Genomic DNA, 26,639 nt, shown 5'->3' on the forward strand with positions numbered 1-26,639 from the left:
CTTCCATGTACTCATTTCTGAATAAATAAAATAGAAGGTATATACATGTTTCTGATGATTAAGATATCAATTTAAAATAGTTTTCTCCTAATGCTTTGGATGCTAACATTTTCTAAATAAAAATGAACCGTGTTATTCCTGCTGCATGTTACCTCGGTCCTGTTAAATGCTCTTATTGGAGCACCACTATGCTGCCACCTATCGGGGCGTCTTTCCCCAACAGATGGCCCTTCAAAGCCGTATAAGTTACTACGCGAGTTAATATCACTACTACCGAGTAGATTCGTCTTATTACATGTGATGCCTGCAATTTGTGAACGTGTTGAAACTAATAATGTGCATCTCCTTTATGTTAATAGGTGACTGATGCCCCAGAAATGCAACAGTGATTGTTCGATTCTCTGGACTATCGCAGTGAAAAGCTTCATTGTTAGAATACGCAAATTCCCAGCATTTTAGAAGAGTGCAAGTTTGGGGTCCAGTTGTCTTATCAGAGTATTCAGAAACTGAGATTGAGAAGCTTGTTGGATACATGATGGCTTCCGCCCATGCAACACCTACGTGGTAACATCCAGTGACCAAGCATATTCATTCTGTCAATTACGGGGTAGAGTGCTATCTAGCATGAAATGATAATGTGTAATTTGCAGTAAGAAAATCACTTCGCATTAGTGCTTTGAATTTGGGAAAAGGTTCAGTGAAAAGCTCCTCTTATTGGGCCCCTGACAAAATAAACGGGCAAACTTGAAACGTGCACATACTGTGGGAACAATTGCCATCTCAAGAATATACTTATTGCCCACATGCAGACATAGGTGAAAAAATGTATCCATGCACTAAATTTGAGAATAGCGTCCATTTTCTTGATACACTTATGTGCCACCAGCAAATGCATACAGCTGCAAAACCAAAGGCAGAGCTTACAGGCCACCAGAAAACACATACAGGGGGGAAACCTCATGGGTGCATTGAATGTGGGAAAGGTTTTGCTCAGAAGGGACACCTTATTTGCCACCAGAGAACACATACAGGCGAGAAACCTTATGAGTGCACTGAATGTGGGAAAGGGTTTGCTGAAAAGGGCAAGCTTACTATCCACCAGAGAACACATACAGGTGAGAAACCTTATGAGTGCAATGAATGTGGGAAAGGGTTTGCTGAAAAGGGCAAGCTTACTATCCACCAGAGAACACATACAGGTGAGAAACCTTATGAGTGCAATGAATGTGGGAAAGGGTTTGCTGAAAAGGGCAAGCTTACTATCCACCAGAGAACACATACAGGTGCGAAACCTTATGAGTGCACTGAATGTGGGAAAGGGTTTTTTACAAAGGCAGAGCTTAATAGCCACCAGAGAACACATACAGGAGAGAAACCTTATAAGTGCATTGATTGTGGGAAAGGGTTTGCCGAGAAGGGACACCTTATTTGCCACCAGAGAACACATACAGGTGAGAAACCTTATGAGTGCACTGAATGTGGGAAAGGGTTTGCTCGAAAGGGACCCCTTATTAGCCACCAGAGAACACACACAGGTGAGAAACCTTATGAGTGCATTGAATGTGGGAAATGGTTTTCTGAGAAGGGACACCTTATTTGCCACCAGAGAACACATACAGGCAAGAAACCTTATGAGTGCTCTGAATGTGGGAAAGGGTTTGCTACAAAGGGCGTGCTTACTATCCACCACCAGAGAACACATTCAGGTGAGAAACCTTATGGCTGCACTGAATGTGGGAAAGGGTTTGCTGCAAAGGGCGATCTTATTATCCACCAGAGAACACATACAGGTGAGAAACCTTATGAGTGCACTGAATGTGGAAAAGGGTTTTTTACAAAGTCAGAGCTTACTAGCCACCAGAGAACACATACAAGTGAGAAACCTTATGTGTGCACTGAATGTGGGAAAGGGTTTGCCCGGAAAGGACCACTTATTCGCCACCAAAGAACACATACTGGTGAGAAACCTTATGGGTGCACTGAATGTGGAAAAGGGTTTTTGACAAAGTCCGAACTTACTAGCCATCAGAGAACACATACTGGGGTGAAACCTTGTAAGTGCACTGAATGTGGGAAAGGGTTTGTTCAGAAGGGACAACTTATTTGCCACCAGAGAACACATACAGGTGAGAAACCTTATAAGTGCACTGAATGTGGGAAAGGGTTTGCTACAAAGGGCGTGCTTACTATCCACCACCAGAGAACACATTCAGGTGAGAAACCTTATGGCTGCACTGAATGTGGGAAAGGGTTTGCTGCAAAGGGCGATCTTATTATCCACCAGAGAACACATACAGGTGAGAAACCTTATGAGTGCACTGAATGTGGAAAAGGGTTTTTTACAAAGTCAGAGCTTACTAGCCACCAGAGAACACATACAAGTGAGAAACCTTATGTGTGCACTGAATGTGGGAAAGGGTTTGCCCGGAAAGGACCACTTATTCGCCACCAAAGAACACATACTGGTGAGAAACCTTATGGGTGCACTGAATGTGGAAAAGGGTTTTTGACAAAGTCCGAACTTACTAGCCATCAGAGAACACATACTGGGGTGAAACCTTGTAAGTGCACTGAATGTGGGAAAGGGTTTGTTCAGAAGGGACAACTTATTTGCCACCAGAGAACACATACAGGTGAGAAACCTTATAAGTGCACTGAATGTGGGAAAGGGTTTGCTACTAATGGCGAGCTTACTATCCACCAGAGAACACATACAGGTGAGAAACCTTATAAGTGCACTGAATGTGGGAAATGGTTTGCTCAGAAGGGAGATCTTACTATCCACCAGAGAAAACATACAGGTGAGAAACCTTATGAGTGCATTGAATGTGGGAAAGGGTTTGCTCGAAAGCGACAACTTATTTGCCACCAGAGTACACATACAGGTGAGACGCCTTATTAGACACAAGACAAAACATGTATGCCTGTTCAGCAGAGTGAATGTGGCGAATACCTCAGTACACAGGATGTTATCTGCCATAAGAGAGGACATGTAGGTGGTGAAATCTCTTCTGAAATTGAAGATGTTTCAGAGAGAAGGAGGTGCGTCTACAATGCTACTGAGTTTGCCATGGCTGTTGACTAATACAAATGATGGCTGATTATGATTGTCCAATCTCTGTTCGAAATGCATCCCTTCTGTATTATTTGAAGGGAGACTGTACCTTCTGTGTTTAGGTAACCATCCTATGAAAGACTTTGCATAAGGACTCCATGCTAATTAACGGGCTCCAACATTTTGCAAAAGCTTAGACTCAGTGGTTGAAGCAATAACTATAGATGCTCATAGGATATATGGGATGGCCTTGGGACCGCGGCAGCTAGTAAGGGCTCTGACCATAAGGGGAGGGCTCCCACCAGCTCTTGGCTTAGCTAAGGTCTAGCGCCCTTGTTATGCGTCAGGGAATCTGCCTGCTACTGAAATGGAACCAAGAGGGTGTCTCCTCTTCTTTTTAAGTACTGATATTATGGTCTTGCTTCATAGATTCTAAAAGTGGATTCTGAGGTGCTCAAAATGCATTTCCCTTCCCAACTCCATTGCAGAGCTCTACCAATGTACCACCCTTAAAATGTACTACACTCCTGGGTTCTGCAACACATCCACAGCAGTTCCTGTCACACCTAATGCACATATACCGAGATATAGGTTTTCACAAAACAAAAAGGCTTCAGGGAAAGAGGCATAATATGCATTACATAACAGTGTTATCAATTGCCATTTCACTGTACAGATGTCTTAGAGCCAAGAATGACTAATGTTGTAAAAGGAAGTATTTGTTTACACATTCTCTCTCTAGAATAACAACATATTCCAACTCTCCACGTTCGCTTAGAATTCCAACATGTGTTTGTCTGGTAAGCATCAAGTCTCATATTCTGTAATCAAATCACTCCACATCACTTCTTTAGCCCTGGATATTAAAGTACATGTCAAGCATATAAAGCACTGTCCAACTTCACCTGGGGTTTAAATCGCCTTTCCATTGACAGACACAAGTCCTTTCCAGCCTTATGCCTTCTGTTTAAGGAACATCTAAGTTCAAATAAACCTGCTCTATCACTGAAGCAATGTGTATAAAATGTTCTCTCATTTCTAAAGGAAAATCACAAATGTTTAACCTCTAAAGTAATAGGTTTGATGAGCCTATGCAAGCTATCTTATGGCAAATCACAATATATCAAGCAATACATTTCAATGTACATCATCATAATGTTCAAATGCATAACAAAATATCACTGCATCATCCCAAAACCAAATGTGGAGCACATTATTGAGTCAAGCAAACCCCATTGCAATACTTTCCCAGATCATGACTCAAAGGTGCAGTTTAAGGCGTGCACCCCCTTCTCCCTCTCACAGGATCATAGCATCGCCTCAGCAAGTCAGCCAACCAGCCCTTTTATAGATGCTTATCATCCTTCATCAGATGTTATAACCCTAATTATTTCTAGATTTGACTATGGCAATGCTGTTTTTTTCTGTGCTCATTGGCATATGTGACTAACGTCAGGTGGCATGAAGTGCTAACCTGCTTTTTTCATCCATTGAGAAATGTGGCATATCACTTTCTTTACAGTCCGCACTGGCTTTCTGTGACCTCTCAGATTGGGTTTAACGTGCTTTGTTAGCTCATTGTGTCCTTTATGGCAAACGTCCCCCTTTCTGCATTGGATCCTGCCACCCTTGTCCTCCCTGTACCTTTAAATCTATTCCTCTAGATGAGCAGGTGGTGTACCCTTTTTTTTGGGGGGGGGGGGGAGTGTGGCTCCCTGTATCTGGAATGCCCTCTGTCTAAGATTGCATGCTACCACGGGCCAAATGACCTTCAGATGCGTGCTATAGACCCATCTAGTCTGGTTTCTTTCCTTCATTTTGCTGGATTCTGCTATGTTTTAATGTCTACCTGCTGTTAGAGCCCATAAACCTTTGGGTGAATAAGTGCCATAGAGAAAGATTTTCTTAATTTTAAAAAAAGGCAGCTCTTAATACCAGAGGTAATGCTATATGAGCAGAAAAGACCACTTTTTTGTTAGGGGCTTGTGGGATGTGGCCTGTAGTACATGGGCAAAAGAAGAAGTCCCCAAAGCAAGCTACCTATTGATGTCAACATATAGGTTTGGAGATTTAGACTAATATGAGGCAACTGTAAATGAAGATCTTGTGTGGAAACATATATCACAAGAAATGCGCAGGAACCAGTGTTACAAAAAATATAATCCACTTTACTTTTAGTGCATACTAAAAAACAAGGACGTCAATGGTCCATTTATAAAAAAAAAAAGGCCAACGTGTGACAACATATAACAACAGTGAATCAAACACTATATTCAAAAAGCATACAAATGTATCTCTAGACAACTGTTAAATCTCAACAAAGCTCATTGCTGCTTTTGGTGGAGTTAGTAGAACAAGGTGACTTCCAATCATAAGCCTTTATCATTCATTTTTGAAAGGAACCCTTGTACACAATGTGTTGAGATTTAACAGTTGTCTAGAGATACATTTGTATGCTTTTTGAATATAGTGTTTGATTCACTGTTGTTATATGTTGTCACACGTTGGCCTTTTTTTTATAAATGGACCATTGACGTCCTTGTTTTTTAGTATGCACTAAAAATAAAATTGATTATATTTTTTGTAACACTGGTTCCTGCGCATATCTTGTGATATATGTTTCCACACAAGCTCTTAATACCAGCCTTACAGATAAGTTGTGTTTTAACACATGTGCAAAGACTGTTTTGCAAAGGGAAACCATGGAGAATGGAATCTATAAAACTGGAGTCTCCAATAGCACTCCAGAAGTCAGTTTCCAAAGAAATGCTTGCGTCGCCAGGAGGGCCATCCTTGCTGAATACTGCAGCGTTTCCACTTTTTGTAGCATGTTCTACAGCACTACAGTTTTCTTTTCACCTTAGGATCCCCTGTACTGTATTATACTATTGCCTATCTATTGGGGCAGTAGTAGATGGTTCCCTAGCCTGGGATCAGCACAATGAAGTGCAATTACACAAGGAAGGGGGCTTGCCCACTTTTAAAGCTATGTTATAAGAAATTTGTTTGGTGTGAAGGGCCCAGAGAAGATGTCAAGTGTCCCATTAAATTATGTGGCCATGTATTTTAGAAAAGTGACATTTTGTGAATAGAGTAGGAAGGGCAAATGGAATAGAAATGTTTTCTGTGTTGTTAGACAATACAACTCATGCACATTTGGAAATGAAATGGTGCCTTTCTGTCTGAAATGAGAGTTGTGGGTGTAATGATATCACAGTTGTTCTCTAATTTCCGAGAAGGAATAGTGGATATAAATGTTTACAAAATAAAGCTGATCTTGGATAAATTGACATGTCTAATGTAAATGTCTTCCATCGGGATTCATACACTGAGTGAAATGCTGATAAAATGAGTATTGAGCTTCCACCAATATGTCACTGTGTTAACATTAAATATAAATTGTTAGTAATAGCTCCATTCCTGTGTTAAATCTCTTTTTTTCTGGCTTCACTTTTGTGTAATCTGCTGTTCAGAGGTGATTTATTTGTTTTAATTAGTGGGGTGACCACCTCTATTCAAGTTTAATGCTGGAATAAATGTTATTGTCCACTTTTTAAAATGTATTGTTATGAACATGGAGAGAGTGGGTCGTGACGTAGGATGTGGGGTAAAGAGATGGTCGTAATGGGTCAGTGGAGGGGTGGGAAAGAGGTTTACTTGGAGGGAGCTGGTCGTGACGGAGCAGGTGGGGTAAAGAGAAGTAGGTGCTGGTGTTCAAATCTGCAGGGTGTGCCCGTCCATACCTTAACCCTCAGCTAAAGAAGATATGGCATTCAAGAGAAAACATGCTGTAAATTAAGGTAAGTGCTCACAAATTAACGAATTGATACAAAATGTTGTCCAGTGAATTAAACCCACATTCTATATTACCTGTCTTTTGTATAAACATTTGCTAGCATGACCTGCCACTTTTCTTACACTTTGAACAAAAGCGATGGATGAACTTTCTTTTGTATGGGATTTTGATTACTCTGGTGTTTTTGTTTTGCATGGGATTGTGATAACTGAGGCGTCAGGAATGACACTGGGACACAAGTTAGACATGATTTTGGCTGAAGACTTATAACACAAACTGGGCTGGGAAAATGCCTCGCTGCCCCTGCACTAGCAGAGTTTCCCTACGTAAACTCAAACCTCAAGATCTGTCAGTGTCAGAATGTCCAATCAAAACCATGCTGTGTCCAAAGTACTATTCTGGCCCTCACACTCTAAACAAATGAATTCTAAGGTGAAAAGGGTAATGTCTTTGGCCTTGAGTGTTTTATAAATGTTCAGCTGCAGGCTGTTAAATGCCATGTGCGCTCCTGCTGCGGGGCGTGAAAGCTATTCACACCCTGGGATTTCCCAGAGTGCGGATAGTATTCTTGGGGGGTTTTGCCCTACCAGAGATGCACTCTGTGTGAACGCATCCCCTGTCGGGCAGGTGTTGGAGGGTGGAAACAGACGACAAAAGAATGGCTGCTGCCATTAAAATGGAACAGGGAATAGCTCTCTTTTCAGATGATGGCAGCTGTTGAAAATATGCTCAAAATGGCCGCTGTCATCCGAAAAGGGACATAGTCCCTTTTCTATTTTAATGGTGGCCATTTCCTTTTGCTTATTTTTTATTTGTTTTGCGCCGCTGCATGCAGTGATGGCAGAATCACAACCAGGAAAGGCGGATTCTGATTGGTCAGACCACCTTTCCCGGGTGCAAAAGAACAGTTCTTGACATTCCCTTGGGTTAACAGCAACATTTATCTTCAAACTCGTCTTTTTATGTGTGGTTGGCATACCTGGTGTACTCTCCTGCCAGTCTCTTAAACCAACACTTCCTGCTGGCTATGTCGTATTTTATTCACTTCCAACTCTCCTGGTGTATTTACTGTCAGGATTTCTTTTACACCTTTTGCAACGGTCTGGTATACTCTCCTGCCAGGGCTTTTCATATATGAACTCCTGCTCACTCTCCCATCTTTTGATGGTGCTGCTTTTTAGCCTCCTTGGCTAATATGCCTGGTTTCTTAACATAGTCATTTTAGCTCTTATATGCTTGCCGCATACATTGACGAACTTGAAAGTCTCTCCTCTTAGAAAACTGCTCTTTCAGTCTGTCTCTGGTTTTAGAAACCATTCCTTTTGTCTATTGTTTTCACTATGAGTAATTTAAGCTTGGTGCGGCTACTAATACACCCCGGTTCTCTCCTGCTTTCTTCTTTGCAACAGTTTCTCCACTGTTTTCATGCTGTCGCGTGGGAATCCAATGAGCAAAGTGCTGTGTTCCAACGCCGGCAAGCGCCCAAGAGCCCGCCACTGGATTCTGGTGATCTCTCCCTCTCTGTGTCATCCACTTCCAACAGCCTTCTCATTTCAGGTTCCTGAGCTGGTGAGCTCCAACAACTTCCTTCCAGATGTCCCTTTGCACAGAGACGAGCAACTCCCTCCTGCCAGCACCCTGCTTGTATTTCTTGCGTCAGTGATTTAAATTCCCGACACAGGTGTGAGCTTGCTGACACTAGAGCACTGCCTTTGCTCGTGGATTCCTGTGCTCTGCATTACTCTGCTCCTCTTCCTCATCCCAGTGTTGTGCGAATAGTAGTCCCTTCCTGAAAACACTGTATGAATGTTTGCAATGGGTTTTAAAGGCAAACTAGGTTTGGAAGAAAAGTAGGTGAAGTTTGAAAAAGTGTTTCAGAATTTTACATGGCCATTTAGATTTTGAGAGTTGGCCTTCGGGGTGTAACAAAAGATGTGTACTACACTCCATGGGTGGAAAGAGGGAAGTTGTTACAGTAGGCTATAGGCGGAGCTGTGCTGCTGAGGTGTGCAGTTGTTTTGAGGAGAGAGTTTTGCTTTCTATCACTGAAATGGGAGTGTTTTTCCTACGTCTACTGGGAGGCAGTGTGGAGCATGCCGCGGAGCTGTTCAGGCGGCAAGCGGGGGGGAAAGGCTTGCCCGGTGAGGCTTCTGGTTTTCAGCTCTGGTCTGCAGCTCTCACACAATTGGATGGATTTTGGCCTAAAAGCAAGAACATGGCCACCATGCGACTAAAGTACTGTCCTGTGCCTGTATAGCATTTTTACTTTGATATATATGAAGTGCTGCCTCGTGTTTGTACTAGTGGTGAAGTAGTGAAGCAGTATGCTACCAGCCGGTCTGTGCACTAGACGGCAGGGGAAGCTACGAGAGGAAACGGCAACAGTGTCCAGTCATTTGGTCGAGGAAAAACTGGTCGAATGACATTTGGTCGACGCAATTTGGTCGAAAACCAAATGGTTGAATTTTTTTTATTTATTATATATTTATTTTTCGGGTTTTCGTTTTAAAAAAAAAAGGGTTTTTTTTTAGAAAAAAAAGGGGGTTGGGGGGAGTTTTCGACCAAATTGGTTCGACCATTTGTCTGGTCGACCAATTTTTTTCGACCAAATGTCTGGTAACCAACGGCAACCTCTATGCTAAGTGGGCAAACAGGGTCCCTGACCCCTAATGCTAAAGTGAATTAATCGCTACCTCAAGTCAATCCGCTAAGCGGCAATGTTGGAGAACAAGAGGTAATCTACTGGCCCACCGCTCAAACGACCCAGAAGGTCGATGCAGGGGGCTTGGAGAAGAGTACTGTCGAGGATGGTGGGAGGCGAGAGAGCACAGTCTTGTCCGCAGGATGCCCCCGACTGCAACAGTTTCAATTGAACCAGAGAAAACTAGTTCCCTTCCTCATGCCCTGAATCCCTCACCCATTTCTCAGCAAGATCGGCAGGATACCCTAGATACGAGGGGGGATCCCTTGGGAAATGGGGTCATGGAGGACTTAGACTTCCAGCAAGATGCTGCTTACTTAGATTCCCCGGTGTATGCCGTATTGCGGCTCCCAGAGTTCACAATGAAATTGCCTCCCTCTGCCTCTTTTTTGCCAGCTGACACTCTGGAGTGCCAGCTCTGAGCTCTAGCGGCGCGGCTAGCCCAGGACATTGTTGAGTTAAACGCTACAAGACAAAACCAGCGAAGGCTTAGTCACCGTGCCAACACAAACTGCTCTACTCCAATGTGCTTTGAACCCCCTGACGGGATGCTGCATACCACTAAACCATTAACACTAGGGAACAAACCTCCAAATGCCTCACCTAGAGGCAATATGGAGGCAACTGAATTTAGCAACATAAAGACAATTCCAAAGGATATCTTAAAAATGACCTGATCTCAAGATTCACCAAAGTCAAGTTTGCCCCATGAATCAGGATCATTCTCGGCGAGCTTAACCTCTATGAGGAATGGACTGGCCAACTCACACCAAGCCTTGCTATCTAGAGGAATAGACCTCATCCATCTCCAGAGCTTGATGATGGCTGCTTTGAATGTGTCAATCCCTTTATAAAACTGTATGAGACTTGAGTGAAACAATAAAGGACCAGGCTACTCTGTTAGCGATGATTCACACCAAGCTCATCTTTCTGGAATCCTTTTTGGGTTCAGTGCAGTAATGGCTCGGTAAGGATGCATAATTATCTGCCCAATGGCAAGCTAGACTCTTCGACCTTGCTAGAGGTGGGAGGCAGAGAAAAATACTCTTCAATTTTGGAAATATTGAAATGGTCAAGACATCAAGAGATTTCATAAGCTACAGCTGACGGGAGCCAGTGACCAAGGGCCCTCATACATCGCCCCACTAATATTCCGCCTCCAGTGGATATGAGGGGAGACTGCTCGACTAACCGTCCCTGTACATCCCTGTGAGCTCGTCACGTCTGGATCCTCAGAGGATAAATGGGAGGGGAAAAGATGATATCTAGCGATGGTGGATTTTGCTCAAAACCAACTTATAACAGTTCAGTCGGAAACAGTGGATTCAACATGGAAACCGAAAAGACAGATGCAGTACCAACAAATTCATACTCGAATATGACAAGACCAGAAAGTAGAAAGTTATATTCTGTCTTTGGAAACTTGAGCATCGAGGATCACAGTCGTAAACCAACAAAAAGAGGCAAAAAAACCAATGGCTTCCTAAAAAAATTTAATTAAACGGGTCTAGAACTTTTATGCAGAACTTCATGCTCCCAAGACCTCTAAATACAGAGAAATGTATCCCTGAAGGCTCAAGAGAAGTAGCCACGTCTCAGGTTGTGTCTCAAAAGATTATAGACACACTCAATGCAGTGGACGAGAACATGCTCCTGCTGATGAATTTATTCAGACGATATGTATTTATTTGTTTATTTATTGTTTGTCAGGCGCTTATACAGCAAGTAAAATACAATTTCAAAGCGCCCATTGGGCGAGGGGAGGGAACAAGGGAGTGAAATACATTACAAAACACAATATTTAATGAGGGCAGTGGGAAAAGGAAGGAGGGACGGACCTACTATGCCTTGTGAGCATTCAGAAAGTGCAAGAGCAGCAGGGCAGAGGGCGTCAGTGCTGGGGAGTCCGGGCTCATGGGTGAGCCACAGATGAAGTTCATGGGTTATTGAAGTGCTACACGGCCAGGGGCCATGTTCGGAGTAAGTGGGAACCTCCAGGGTAGAGGGTGTGCCAAGGCAAGTGCTGAAGGTAGACATAAGCTGGGCCAATTGGGTGTGGGAGGTCTAGGGGCCCGAGGATGCATAAGGGCCCCAGACACCAATCACAGCAAATGTGGGATTAGCAGAGAAGAGAAAAAGTGAAGGAGGAGGTAAAGAGGAAAGTCTTGCGGAGCTTCCGGAATTGAAGAAAGTCCTGCTCAAGGTGCAGAGGCAGGGGGAGGCTGTTCCATAGGAGGGAGCCAGCTGAGGAAAGCGATCGACCACCTACATTCTGTTTAGCAAAACGCTTTACACACAGAGTTGGTGCCAGAGGGATGTAGTTGTCTAGAGGGAGAATATTTAGTAAGATAACGTTGAAGATAGTGGGTTCCCTGAGCCCAGAAAGCCTAGTGGATGATGCAGAGGGATTTTAATTTAATCTGTGCAGCAACTGTGAGCCAATGAAGATTTTTTAGGGCAGGAGAGATGCAGCCCTGGGCTTAAGGCCGAGGATAAGTCTTGCTGCCCTATTCTGGATTAGCTGGAGGGTTTGCAGAGTGGAAGAAGTTATATTCAGGAGGAGGCTATTGCAATAATCAAGCCTAGATAAAACCAGGGCTCGGGTAACATTGAGCCTCTATGGGAAAGTGAGAAAAGGGAGAATTCCTTTGAGAAGGAAGAGCTGAAAGCGGGACTTCTTGGCAATGTCCTGAGTGTGAGGGAGGAAGCAGAGAGAGGAGACAGAGATGACACCAAGGTTTCTGGTTTCAGAAGGAGGAGCAGGGAGAGAACCCAAGCAGGAAGGTCAGAGAGAAGAGAAGGAGGGAGGATGGAGAGAGGGAGAGGGAGGAGGAGAAGCAGGAGAGGGAAGGAAGTTAACGAGAGAAGGCGGGATCTGGTCAAAGAGAAGGTTGGGTTGTAGGCCCTGAACCAGGTTATTGCCTGTGTGATGGACATTAACGAAGCAACGTGAGGATGAGAAGCCACCCAAGTTGACGTCCCACTTGGTGCGACCGTAAATGGAAGAGGATGTGGAAGGAGAGAGAGTGGAGATGAGATGAGTGGTCCATAGATCTAGGGAGGGGACAGAGAAAAGCATATCAGTGAAAACCTCTCTGGAGTAAGCGCTGACATGGGTGTCTGCGATGGGAAGTCAAGGCTTTGCACTCAAGAAGTCTTGTTTGTGCTTTTTTCTACCGGACTTCGTAAGAGAGGGAGGATAGGTGGTAGTGTAACAGTTAGATAAAATAGGAGCGATGCAGAGAGCCATAGGGGCAGGAGAGGTTAGTAGAGGAATAAAATGAGAATGGCTGCACCGTACAGTTCTAGCTTAACTCACCAGGTGGCAGAGTGAAAGTCACAAAGGCATGAATGCCATCCAGAAAATAGAATAGAGATAAGAGGGGCACAGAGGTAAAATGTACACACAACCTAAAATCGATTTTTTTTAAAGGGGCAAAGAGGCAGTGTAATGAGAAGTAGACTAGTACAGGCAAAGAGGGCAGAGTACAATGCAGATTAAAAAGGTTCAGTAGGATTGGTGGAGGTGGTAATGATGGCGTTCAGCCATCACTCACTTCTAGTAATGCACAATCAAGTCTGGAGGCTGAGACATTTTTTGTGAGGGCAACCCAGGCACAGACAGGGCCTTTGGTGGAGGTACCGACTTCCGCCCGCCAGTGCCCCCGATTGGCCAAAGTACAGTGAAGCAGCCAATGATAGAGGGGGCAGGCTTGTAGAGGGTGGATGGCTCTCTGCCCTGGGCAGGGGTGGCCATCTTGGACAGTGCACACCCAGCACCCACATGAATGGAAAAACATTACTTTTAAAAGTACTTTTAAAAGTGCTGTGCAATTTATTGGGAAAAAAAGGCCAACAGTGGAAGCGCTATGTTGGAAAGTCCATTACCCTTAATATGGCCCAATTTAGAGCATGTTGCGTGCTCAGCTGTGAATTTTCAAATATAATGCAGATCATATTGCATTATTGTCAATGTCCCTGCAGCATTACAAGCCCCACTGGGCTTACTTTCTGATGATTGCTGCTTCTGATGGAAGTGGGAGGAGGCAGCTGCTGAGATCACAATGTTCTTCTTCTTCTAGCACTGGACAATGATGAACCTGAAGATAGAAATTGCTTAACTTTTAAATTGGAGCAGAGAAACCATGTTAGTGGGAAAGATTGACCCAAGTTAAGTTACACCTGTGAACCCTTGGCCCCCTCCACTCTGCTCAAAATAACTAGGGATAATGGGAGCATCTTCTTTCAAACCCTGGAGCTAAAAAGAGCATCTTCAATAAAGAAAAAAAGAGCAAGCTGTCGTACCGCCTTCCAGTACCACAGGTTAACGAGAAGATGGTAACAGGAGGGGGTCGTTGAGTTCTCAGGCACCAGTGCAATCTCAAGTTTCGATTGAGAGGCCGATACCTGAGAGAGATGGCCTAATCATGATCATGAATAGAACATTTTCTAAAACTGCTAAATTATTCCCCCAAACTCAAATGTATTGTCCCAGTGGACATGATTGTGGTATTTGTAAGTGAAAGCTGCCTAGACTGGGTGATCCTGCATCTTCACTCAATATTGGTGAACTTTGGACTTTCTTCTGCTGGGGTTCGAGCTGACTGATGGTGTCCTACTCGAGTCCCAGGCTCCCAGAAAGCTAAGTGGTAGCCAAAGGAAAGGCTTGATGGGAGAATCTCTTGTAAACCAGCCTGACTCAAGATTTGGGAGTGGCCCAAAAGCAGCAGCATCAAGATCAAGGAGAGATTCCAACTACTCAATGTGGGCACGGGAAACAGCAGCAACCATGAAAGTTATCTTTGACCGAGCTAAAGGTAAAGAAAGAAGTGTGAAGATGAGCCAGGAAAGAAGTCGTCCTAGAGGTTCTCTGTCCGACTGGTCTTTGGTGCAGGCGCAGGGTCAATAACTCTCAGAGACACAGGAAGGTGTCTCCTTATGCATGGCCTCGTGGAATACTATAGGTTTCGTTGATCTCTTCAACCAGGAAGGACTGGACTTTTCAAAGTATGAAAGACTATGCATGCAGGAAAACTTTGTTGTCCTCAAGACTCTTGACTTTGAAGTATGTCTTATCCCAGCCCAGACTAGACCAGCGGGTAGACCCTCGGCTGGTCTTTTGATCTTGGTGAAACTGGGACAGAACCGTAAGATCCTCGAAACAAGGACCCCAAATCCCTATCTTCAGGTGGTGCTTTGGGAGAGAATTCCTGGTAAAAGCCCACAGTTACTAGTTCTGTTCAATCTGTACTGGAACCCTGCAGGGATTGGGGCAGATCAATTTTGGGTGGAATTGAAGGACCCCCATATACTGATCTGTGGGGGTCTTAATATAAGATGTATGGACAAGATGGGGGTAAGACTGCCAAAGGCCTCATTATCTAATAAAGCAGCTCTTTGAGTATCAGAGTTAAAAGAGCGAGATGTCTATATGGTGAACGGCCAGCTAAGTGGTGATTTTTCGGGCAGTGTTACATGGTCTCGTGGCTCACAAGAAGCCCACCTAGATTATTATTTTGTATCCAGTGGTCTTTTCAAATGTCTCCAGTCTCTGAACTTCAAACCGATGGTCAGTAGTGACCATTATCTGCTAAATCTTATATTTAAAGGTCATAAACAGGAATGTTATAACCATAAGGGAGATGACATGCATATATATCAGGGTCGTAACAGACTACGAAAATTCCCAAAGGAGCTCCAAAATGTTATGGCCCTGCACATAAACGCCCTGGAATCTAGAAACTTGGGGGTAGACTATTCCAGTGTCTTGATGAGCTTCCAAACGAAATCTAACATGGGTGGAAGACCAGACTTCAAGAGAATGCATTATCCAAATAAAGATCTGAGGGGAACAAAGAAAATCTTTAGAGCCGACCTTCGTAGCGTAGACAGCATCCGGATTGGTGATAACATTACCCTAAAAAAGAAACCGAGATCGCAATATAGGAACTGGCTGCTGGCTACCAAAGCACAATGCTTCCATGGATGCGGATGTGATAATGAGGATAATCTCCAACAAGAACACGCAAGACCACCGAGCTCTCCTCAATAATAATGCAGCATTCCAACTGTCTAATATGATTCCAGAGGTCTCTGAGAAGGCCTGTATTCGGATTGTTACCTATCTTTCTGCCTCTCTGATTCAACCAGACTCTGGAAGTCTGAGAATGGTTAACATTCCCTGGTCCATCGACTGTTATCGAGAGGACAAAGTTGGGTTAATGAAGAAGCTAAACTACTCTAGAGCTGCAGGCCCTGATAGCCCAAATAACACCATGCTTAAGCAGAACCTGGAGGATTGGGCTGATTTCTGCTGGGCTCTGTTTAACTAAATCTTACAAGCGAGAGAGATTCCGCCTTCTTGGAGAGGGGCACTGATTGTGCCTATGTTTAGGAAGGGCGATGGAGAAAACCCCCAAAAACGACAAGCCCATCGCCCTCTTAGATACTCTTGGGAAGATATTTGCATCCATTCTGTTGAGACATCTGAAAATGTGGGCAAGAGACTCCAGGCACTTTTATAAAAGACAAGCTGGCTTTGTTGCAGGTGTAGGTACTAACCTCAATCTATTTCTGCCAAACATATTGAAGGTGAGGGCGATCAAGAACAAGCAGAATATATATCTAGCATTCACTGATCTGGAGCAAGCCTCCGACTGCATTCATAGAGAAAGGCTGTGGGAGAAATTGGCGAACTGAAATTTCCTGCCAGACCTTGTGGAGGCAATTAGGGCTCTGTATTCGTCAACCTTGATTCAAATTAAGATGTCTGTCAAAGGAACCTTTAGAAAAACAATCCAAACATTCCGGAGCCTGAAACAGGGCTGTCTCCCTGACCCCTAGTTATTCATCCTGTACTTGTCGGATATGGGGTCTACCCAGGTGGGAATTAATGCCTTCCCCCCTTATACCACCAATCCATTCCATGGGTCTTAAAAGCAAAAGATTTGGGGCCTCATCACGAGTTGGGCGCTAACCCGCTGGGACTATTAGCCCTACCGCCAAACCCCACAGCGGCATTAGCGCGGGATCACGGTTTTGGAGGAACGGTAAATCCCCATTCCCCAATGGGTCCTTTTGGGAATTTCCCATTGCGCCCAATGGGAATGTTTGGTGCTATTACCACTGGCGCTATTACCGGTAATAGCACCGAAAATCGGCAAAATCGCTGCGGATTTGCCCCCAGCTCAGAGCTGGCTGTATATCCGCCAAGTCTGTGATTTGGCAGACCCTTAAATGCGGTGGTAATAGCATTAGCGCCGCATTTAAGGGTTACTGCCAAACTCGTGATGAGGCCCTTGGTCCTTATTGACCAAACACTGATAGGTTTGCAAAGAAGATTGAACCAACTAGAATCATATCTAAAGGCAAATGAACTGAGAGTGAATACCAAAAAAACAAAAATGATAGTGCTCCCCAATGCCAGCAGGAAGAAGAAACCCAAGTTCACCTGGGTTGTGGGCTCGGTGGGACAGAAAGTATAGAAACTATTGTGTACTTGGGAGTCTCGATTAAATGCAGTGTGAATGAGAAACCTTGGATGGATGGCCTAAGACTGAAATGTGTTAGATTGGCCACACGGACAAGACAGATTCACAAGAGATATGGTAAATTTACTATAGTGCCGATAATAGCCTTTTATAGACGCAAAGTAACTCTGATTCTTATATATGGAGCTGAATCTATACCTAATCTCCCTGTAGGATATTGGGATACATTGGAGGATCTCTTTTGGAGGAGTGTCAGTCCAGAAAAACTAAACCCCCTTGAGTGGAAGGAAATACATGATAATTGGTTGGCCGAAGACCAATCGCCTCATTTACAGTGTTAAGAATATATACTCATTAGTTATTGCATAGCTTTTTAGTTCAACTAGAGTGAGGCAATTTTTAGATGACCAGAATCGCCATTTTGTTTTCTCTCTGCTCTCTCTAACGTTGCCACTTTGCCTCATGTAAAACTGCTTTGCTGTAGATATTATTTTGCTTCAATGATCCAAGGCTAAGAGACATGTTGAAACATTACACTGGAGAGCCAGACAGAAATGCCCGATTCCCTCCCTCACATATCCTTGAAGACAGGGAGCAAGGCATTTAATCAGTACACGAATGCCAGCGAGTCTCCTGAAAGAATAGCAATGTACGAAACTAGCATTTAAAGAGCTGAATTATGCTCTTCTTTACGGCCCCCCTTTCCGAGCCCAGTGAGGCCACGGAGAGCGGGTTGACCTCTAGAGCGAGAATCGAAACTTAGAGGTAGTGAGGCCTGGTATGTGCCAGTCTCCTACGCACAGCTTGCCCATGAAAAACAGAAATGCGGTGTTCTCGCAAATAAAGAATGGTGTCTGTAAAATTGGAGATTGCAAACCGTTACTAAATATGGTGGTCTAAGGTGTCATATTCGTCACATTGGTCAATCATTGCCTCTAATTCAAAGGGAAATGAATTGGGGGTGGCATCAAATGTGTCATACTGTGTCATTGCTGATTTTAAGGTGTTCCTTTTGTATATATGTAACTGATGTACGTCTCGCACTCTCTTGCGTCCCCCGAGATCTGTTAGACACATGTCACTGGGCGTGGGACCATTTGGCCAACTGGGACTACTTTGTATTGCAATAAACCCTAGATTTTGGGAAGAGAACCTTGCGTCTGGCGTATCTATTTGTGTGTGGTGATTGTGCCTTGTTTCCACATCCGAGGGTCCCTCAGGGGCCCCTTCAACATTGGCGCCCGAATAGGGACCCTCCCCCACTTGTTCCATCGTGTCCATTGCAAAATAAGAAAGGCGGCAAGAACGGCGAGGACGGGAGCGATCAAGCTGGGATCAAGAGATGTACGGGGTGCCCCTGCGAAAAGTGATGAGAGACTCCTTTGCAGATCTGCACACCGCTGATCGACGTCCCTGGCCAGCGAACACGGAGGCGAGGGTCCCGAAAACGAGGCAGAGTCGAGATACGCAGACACAACGTCATTGGTTGCGTCAGTATACGGACGAATTGTGTCTTGAAAAGAAAAATTGACTAATCAGGTGAGTCGCGCCCCGATTCGTAAGTAATCCTGATATTGGTTGAGAGTTGATTTTGCAAAATCAAACACCCAGAGTAAGTTTGATTAGCCAAGGGTAAGGTTAAAACATGCCTGGGGTATTGTCCAACTTAGCAGGATTTTTCCGCTGCAGCGAACAATCTTTGGAAACTGCCCAGGAAGCACCACCGGGAGGAACGCCGGCTTATGAGATGTACATAAAGTTTGGTATGGGAGCAATAATGTTGTGTGAGACTTGGCATAAGCAAACCAGAAAACAGGAAAATCTTCAGTGGCCGAGCCATGGGAGTTTTGAGATGGAACGTATAGATAACCTGGAAAAGGTGTTGATAAGTAAGAGAGCACGCCCTGGGGCACTTGACATCCGTAGGGACTGTAGGAGGGAAGCAATGCTCCGATTTAGAAGTAGAGAGAAACATGCGCGAAGGCATAAGTCAAAGGAGGAGAAAGCTGAGGAGAGGGAGGAAGAGAAGTGGAGAAATAGCTTGCGAAAGGCAAGACGGTGCGATGAATTAAACATAGAAAAAATATATCCACAAAGAGAGCTACACACATCAGACGAATTAATAAACAACATTTTAACTGAAACAAAACAGGGCCCGAGGAGTGAAACTAAACAGACTACGTCAGTAGCTGTTGCTCAACCCCCTCCCGTTGCTCAGCCCCTCCCAACCCCAGCACAGCCACAGGCTGCATCAGACACTGCACTGCCCACTAGCCAGCCAGCCCCGAGTGTTTTGCAATTACCACAGCTCCAGCAGGCGTATCCCACTCTCACTGCCCCCTCCGCACCTTCCAATCAAGAGAGTGTCACTGTTCCGACCGCCCCTCCCATGAATGGAATTGAGCAGAATGAATGTATGAGAGTAACTCGCAGCGCGATTAGCAAGGAAAGAAAGCGTGAGCTGCCAGAACTGGCGGAAATGTATATAGACGAGAATGATGGGGCATCCACGATAGCGTCACTATATGACTTCAGAAGGACCAATGAAAGACATGTATTGTTGGAATGCATGGGGGAATATTTGTCGGGACAATGGAAAAAGTTAATTGGGAAGTTACCACCGCAGAGATTGTTGGATTTGAATGCATTAGGCCATTTTAGAGAGAGAGATGAGGAAATAGAAGAGCATGTGAAGCGACTGTTTGAAATAAAGAATGAATTGGATGAAGAATATTCTGAAGTATTCGCCACACCGGGGAATAGGAGAAAGAATATTGAGAGGGACAGGAAGAGAGCGTCAGGACTGTATATGCAGAAATCCTTGCCGCCACCGAGACAGATAGGTAATAGACAAAGATTGCAAGTGCGTGTGCGGGAAACAATGAGAGGGATGTCAAGCCCTAGGACTTTGGTAGGGGAAATAAATGAGCTATGTAATGAGTATCCTTTGCAAATAATAATAGAAGCCCTGCGGACGATAGTAGGGGTGTTACTCCAGCAGGTAGCAGGACACAACAGAGGAAGGGGAAATGCACAAAGCAGGGGAAATTCGAATATGCACGGAGGGCCTTTGGGATTAAACCAATGTGCATATTGCAGAGATGAAGGACACTGGCGGGCACAATGTCCGCACTTGCAAAATAGAGGCAGAAATGGTCAGAGAAGACAGCATAGAGGGCACGGGGGAACAAATGGTCACAACAGAAATCATATGCAGCAGCATCAGAATAATCAAGGGAATGGTGCACAAAATCAAGGCCAGACTCCGAATCGAACTATTCAGAGTCAAAATCAGCAGGGTGCACAAATGGGAAATAGAGGAAGAGGGGGGAACATTTTTGATACTCAGACAGGTGCATACTATAATAACAATGGTGATTACACATCGGATGATGTGTTGTTACCCCAATAGGACAGCGCAGGACAGGGGTCGGAACCAGTGTCTATTCCCATGAATCAGAAAGGACCCTACGTAGAGATGAAGATCGGGAATGAAGAGCATAGATTCCTCGTAGATACGGGGGCACAAAAGTGCTTGATAGATCATCACTTGGTTCCAGACATACCTCTGTCCAAATCAGTAGCAGTGACAATAGGGCCTTTTACTGAACATTGTCCATTCCTTTTAATAGAGCATTGTGGAGAAAATCTTAAACCTATTGAAAAAAACTGAGTGCAGTTATCCATTGTACACCAGATGGGGTATTTCTGACTATTTCTCCCCAGACTATGCCGACTTCTGAATTTATGGCAGAACCTTTAACAAGGGAATTGAGTGCGGTGCCAGCTTGCATTTGGGCCATGAATGACAATGACGTGGGATGCTTGAAAATAGAGCCAGTAAAAATTACATTAAAAGAAGGAATAACGTTACCGCGGATTCCGCAGTATAAAATTTCAGCAGAAGGAGAAAAAGGATTAAAAAGTATTGTTTCTGATTTGGTGAAATTGGGAGTGATTGAAGAGATTACAGGTAGTGTATGTAACAGCCCCATTCTCCCGGTATACAAGAAAGGGGTAACAAGGTACCGTACTGTTTCATAATTGATCTCCGTGCACTGAACAAAGTGGTAGATCCCCAATTCCCGTTAGTGCCAGATGTCACTACGATTTTGACAATGATCCCTGTGTCAGCAGAATACTTTAGTGTGATTGATTTTAAAAAACGCTTTCTTCAGCATTCCAGTACACAAAGAAAGCAGGTATTTATTCGCTTTCACTCTAGGAGGGCGATCATTCACATTTACACGTGTACCACAAGGCTATACTGAAAGTCAGAGCATATACAGTAGAGCATTGAAAGAACAGCTGGACATGTTAGAATTACCAGCAGACAGTGTATTGCTACAGTAAATTGACGATTTACTAATCGCTGCTGACACAAAAGAGATATGTAAAAAAGGTAATATTTTGCTATTGACCCATCTAGCTGCGCATGGCCATAAAGCAAGCCTAAAGAAATTCCAGTACTGTCAGAAAGAAGTAGCTTATTTGGGTTACCTACTTTCAAAGGAAGGGAGAAGATTAATGCCAGAAAGATTAAAGAGCATTTCTGGTATGCCTATTCCAACGACACAGAAAGGTGTGAGAGCTATAACAGGCATGGCTTCATATTGCCGTCAGTGGATTGTGAACTTCGCTTTAATTGTGAAACCAATGGTGGAATTGACAAAAAAGGATGCTGTGGTGCCTTTGCAGTGGAATGAAGAATGTCAGAAAGCATTTGATTCGCTTAAAACCATTTTGAATTCTGCTCCAGTTTTGGGCACACCGAATTATGAAAAGGTTTTTAGGCTATTTGTGCATGAGAACGAAGGATGTGCGTTGTCTGGCTTAACACAGGAACAAGGTGGAAGAAATAGGCCATGCAGCTATTTTTCTTCTGCGCTGGACCCTGTAGCGCGTGCACTACCACAATGTTTGCGAGCTGTTGCTGCGGCTGCTGCGTCAGTGAAACAAACAGAAGGGATGGTATTGGGGAACACCTTCATTTTAATGGTGCCACATGCCATAGATGTTCTACTCAATAGAACGCAGATGCAACACCTCACCTCTGCTAGATTGACTAGATATGAAATTGTATTCTTCCCACCCCACATCCAAATTATGAGGTCTAGCGCTTTGAATCCAGCAGAATTAATGCCAATGCCCAGGGAAAACATTGGTGGGACTGAATTGCCTCCCCATGATTGTTTAATGATTACTGAGGAAGAAACAAAAGGGGGAATTGATTTAAGTGATACACCCCTAAAAGAACCAGAAGGGGAACTGTTTTGTGATGGCTCCTGTTTTAAATTACCTGACGGCACATCAACTGCCGCATACGCTGTCACCCCATTAAAAAGCGTTGTGGAGAGTAAAAAAATTCCTTATAACTCCGCCCAAGCAGCAGAGAGAATTGCTTTAACAAGAGCTTGTGAAATCTCAGAGAACTTGAGCGTAAATATCTACACTGATAGCCAGTACGCCTTTGGCGTAGTCCATAACTTTGGACGATTATGGGCTGAGAGAGGGTTCTTAACATCCCATGGGGCTAGAATTCAACATGGCGCTCTGATTGTGCGATTACTGTCTGCACTTATCTAGTATATGAGTTTCAGCTCAGCAGCAATCCAACCAAACAAATTGTATCGGATCTGCAATCCCTTTTAGACGAATGGCATGGCTCGGGATATCTAACTGACAATGAAAAAGAATTCCTATCTATTACTGAACCAACGATGCCCACTCTTTATTTTTTGCCCAAAATTCATAAACATTATACTGAACTTCCGGAAGTTAGGCCTATAATGAATGGTATCGGATGGGTTACAGAAGCCATATCGCAATATCTTGACCAAGTGTTCCAGCCATTTGTCATCAAAATGAGTACCTATATTAGGGACAGCACTCAGATTCTACAATTTTTACAGACTATAGTGTGGCAACCCACCTTTTGTCTGGCTACCCTAGATGTTACAGCACTTTACTCCAATATCAGGCATGATTTAGCAATGCAGGCAATTGACTATATATTTCGGGATACATCAGTCTCCTATCATGGTCATATTCAAATGATCAAATCCTTTCTTAAATTTGCTCTCATGAATAATGTTTGTCTTTTTAACAATGTATATTATTTACAGTTCAAAGGCATTGGCATGGGTGCCACGTTTGCACCATCCTTGGCAAACCTCTTTATGTCTCACTTTGAGGAAACTCATATACTAGATAAACCGCAATTTCATGACCAACTGGTGTCTTGGAAAAGATACATAGATGATATTTGTATCATTTGGCAAGGTACTAGTATGTCCTTTGATGAATGCGTCACTCATGCTAATCAGAGTAACCTTGGGATTACTGTATCAGGACAGTCCAGTCCCACTCAGGTCACCTTTCCAGATCTGGAAATCTTTGTTGAAAACAGTGAATTACAAACCAGAACTTTTCACAAACCTACAGCAGCTAATGCTATACTACACGCCAGAAGCTGTCATCAACGGGCCACAATAATGAATATCCCGAATGGTGAATTTTATAGAGCAAGGAGAAACTGCTCAAACGATTCTGTCTTCACAGCAGAATGTAAACGAGTGATTAATTGCTTTAAGCAACGGTGCTATGACGCCTGTGGTTTACATAAAGCATCTCGCAAGTATTCATGTACAAACCAGGTTGATTTGTTGGGTGTAAAGCCTCCAAGGGATATGAAAACCAGGCCAGTTTCTATCATCACACAATATACAAGTGATTCTTCCACCCTTTACAAATTGCCTTCCAAGCATTGGCATCTCTTACACTTAGATTCAGATCTAACGCCTTTCATCTCTTCCAAACCCCAATTTACATTCACCAAAGCGAACACTCTTCACAATAGATTGATCCCCTCATGTTTTGATCCTCCGACTACTGGGAGGCCAACAACCTGGTTGCAACAGCACAAGGGTTTTTTCAAATGTGGTAATTGTAACCAATGCCAATATGCTTATCCGAATTGTCAACAGTTTTCAGATCTAAATGGGACCAAGACTACAATCACCTACTTAGTTGCTCTATAAAAATATGCAAGACATTTTGAATGAATTATGCATTAGGTACATGATGTGAATCTCTGTATAAATCTCTCTGCTTAGTTATTCCGCAAAAAACAGATTGACTCTAATGCTAGATAGATTCTTTTAAACGAGAGTCACACTGTTCTCACTCTTGAATTGTGTATTGGTGCATCAATGCATGACTCCCATACTGCCCTGGGATTTTCCCTACATTTACCTCCTTAGTTGCTCTATGAAAATATGCAAGACATTGAGAATGAACTTTGCATTAATTACAAGATGTGCAGTGGGCATCCTTAAGTTTCTGTAGTTAACTTCATTCAATTAATTCTTCCTCACTGGTGTTTTGGCTCCACTCATACACTACATGTTACTGCTCTCACGCTTTTTGTTTACCTTTTGGCCGTGATGATGTGACTAACGTCATACACGTCACATGCGTGCGTGACGTCACATGCAAAACGTGCGTCTGACGTCACACGCGCTCGGCGAAGCAGTTGGCAGCCATTTAATGCATGGCTTGCCTGACAGTGGCCTCGTACTATCGGGGCTCCATACTTATGGGACTATGGGGATTGAACCCCTTGATCTTACCTAGCATCTAAGTCAAACAGGTACGTTTATGCTCAGACATTTTGCATATTAACAATTATTGGCAATCAGTAATATAAATGGGAATTATTTCTTACACTTCCCTCGGTCTTGTTCTTTTGTATTTATTTAGATTTCCTTTCCAATTGACTTTTTCGAGATTATACCATTGGTGGTAAGTGCCTTTATTTGGGCCGCTTTTCTCTGCAAATTGTCTAAGTATTATTAACTCTATAAGCCTCATTTAGAAATCTATCCATTACTCTTTTCAGGTATCTATCCTGCATTCTCCTACTATTTAGAACATCCATACATTTTACCTCTGGATTTATGGTATGTTTTTACTAGCCCATGCGCACACTCATGTAATTTGATGATTCTTTCTGGTAATTTTTATAGCCATCCAATTGGGTTCTCACCATTAATTTGTACTTTGTATTTTGTTTTGACTATGGATTACGATTCCTCTCCATTCTACATATACCTTGGACACCCTGGTATGTTCCTTTTATTTTGTATATGATGGCATTGTTGTGAATGAATCTTCTTTTTGAATCAATGACATCTACCTTTGTTTTCAATTGCATATGCCATATTGATACCTTGTTTTGACATAAGTATAGCCTTGATAACGACCGGATAGGTCGAAACACGTGTCGGCTGTTTATGAACAATAAATCCTGCATACAAGCAGACAACATTGTTTTCACTCTTAGATGTGACTGTGTAATTTTCGGAATTGCGCATTGGAAAAACCTTTACGTTACACTTTTGGCTTCTAGTTTACTGGTGCATACTAGGGGGCGCCAGCAAAAGGTTTCCAACACAGCAGATCCACATACTTTTACCAATAAGTGGCATTTACTAGCGCAATACTACTTCACAACCCCAATCTTTTCGTTTTCCTTTACCAACCTATCATCTATCCTAATTCTCCTTGACCTGTCTGCTGCCTTTGACACTGCTGATCAGTCTGATCTCCTTAATTCTCACTCCTCTTTTGTGATCAAGCTCTTGCCTGGATTGAACCCAACCTTGCACCTCACCAATTCTGTGTCCTGGAGCAACAACACCTTTTAACTCACTCCTCTAACTGTTGGTGTTCCACAAGGCTTTTTCTTGGGTCCGATCCTCATTACACTCTACACCTCATCTCGTGGGGCACTTATCTCCTCCTTTGGGTTCTCGTACCAACTCTTCGCAGATGACACCCGACTCTTCTTCTCTTTTCCTGAACTCTCCTCTGGTCTCTCTATTAACATTTCATGTCTCTCTGCCATTAAATATTGGATGGCTTTGCACTCTTTGATGTTAAACTCTGCCAAAACAGAGGTGCTTTTCTTCTCTGCTAAAAGCTCTCTCATATCTCTTCCTCTGTCTATCCAGTTCCCAACTGATACTCTCCCCTACACTTCTTGAGCTAGAAACCTCTGCGTCATCTATGACCCTTCTCACAACTTCTCTTCTCTGCCTCAACTTCCTAAAAAGTTGGAAAATTAGGCACCTCCTACCTTTCAACTCTGCCAAGCATCGCTTAACCACTCTTGCGATCTCTAAAGTGGACACCTGTGCCAGCATCCTCTTGGGTCTCCCCAACTAAGCTTTCTGTCCACTCGACAAGATCATTAACTTTGCTACCAAGACTCTCTTTGAACTCCTTTACTTCACACCTACATCTTCATACCGCCCCCAGGCTGTATGGCTGCTGATGCAAAACAGGACCAGATTTAAATTTCTTCTCCTGGTTCACCAATCTATCCACAGGAAAACAACACTGTATCTATCCAACTCTACAAACCTTCTTGTAAGCTCTCTTCTGCCCTTGAGGCTCCTCGCCCACCCTTTTTCTTCTGCTCTCTTTTCGTGCTCCAATTGCATGGATTTATCTTCCCCAGGACATCTGAGAAACTGTCCACATGGGTTTGTTCAAAAGCAAACTAAAAGCCTAGCTCCTCATGTGATTATCCTG

General features: G+C 43.6%; 1 protein-coding gene across 1 annotated transcript in view; it reads left to right on the top strand.

The window, feature by feature from the left end:
* LOC138554391 (zinc finger protein 268-like) overlaps positions 1-5,201 on the top strand; it is a 62,767-nt gene extending 57,566 nt beyond the window's left edge. Inside the window, exon 4 of the mRNA XM_069642584.1 lies at positions 360-5,201. Coding sequence (XP_069498685.1) covers positions 824-2,902 — 2,079 coding nt within the window. The 5' untranslated portion in view covers positions 360-823 and the 3' untranslated portion in view covers positions 2,903-5,201. The remainder of the gene's footprint in view (positions 1-359) is intronic.
* The last annotated feature ends 21,438 nt before the right edge of the window (positions 5,202-26,639 follow it).

This window comes from Ambystoma mexicanum, unplaced genomic scaffold (assembly GCF_040938575.1).
Source record: "Ambystoma mexicanum isolate Mex_15411 unplaced genomic scaffold, UKY_AmexF1_1 Mex_scaf16, whole genome shotgun sequence".
In the NCBI taxonomy this organism is placed as follows: Eukaryota; Metazoa; Chordata; class Amphibia; order Caudata; family Ambystomatidae; genus Ambystoma; species Ambystoma mexicanum.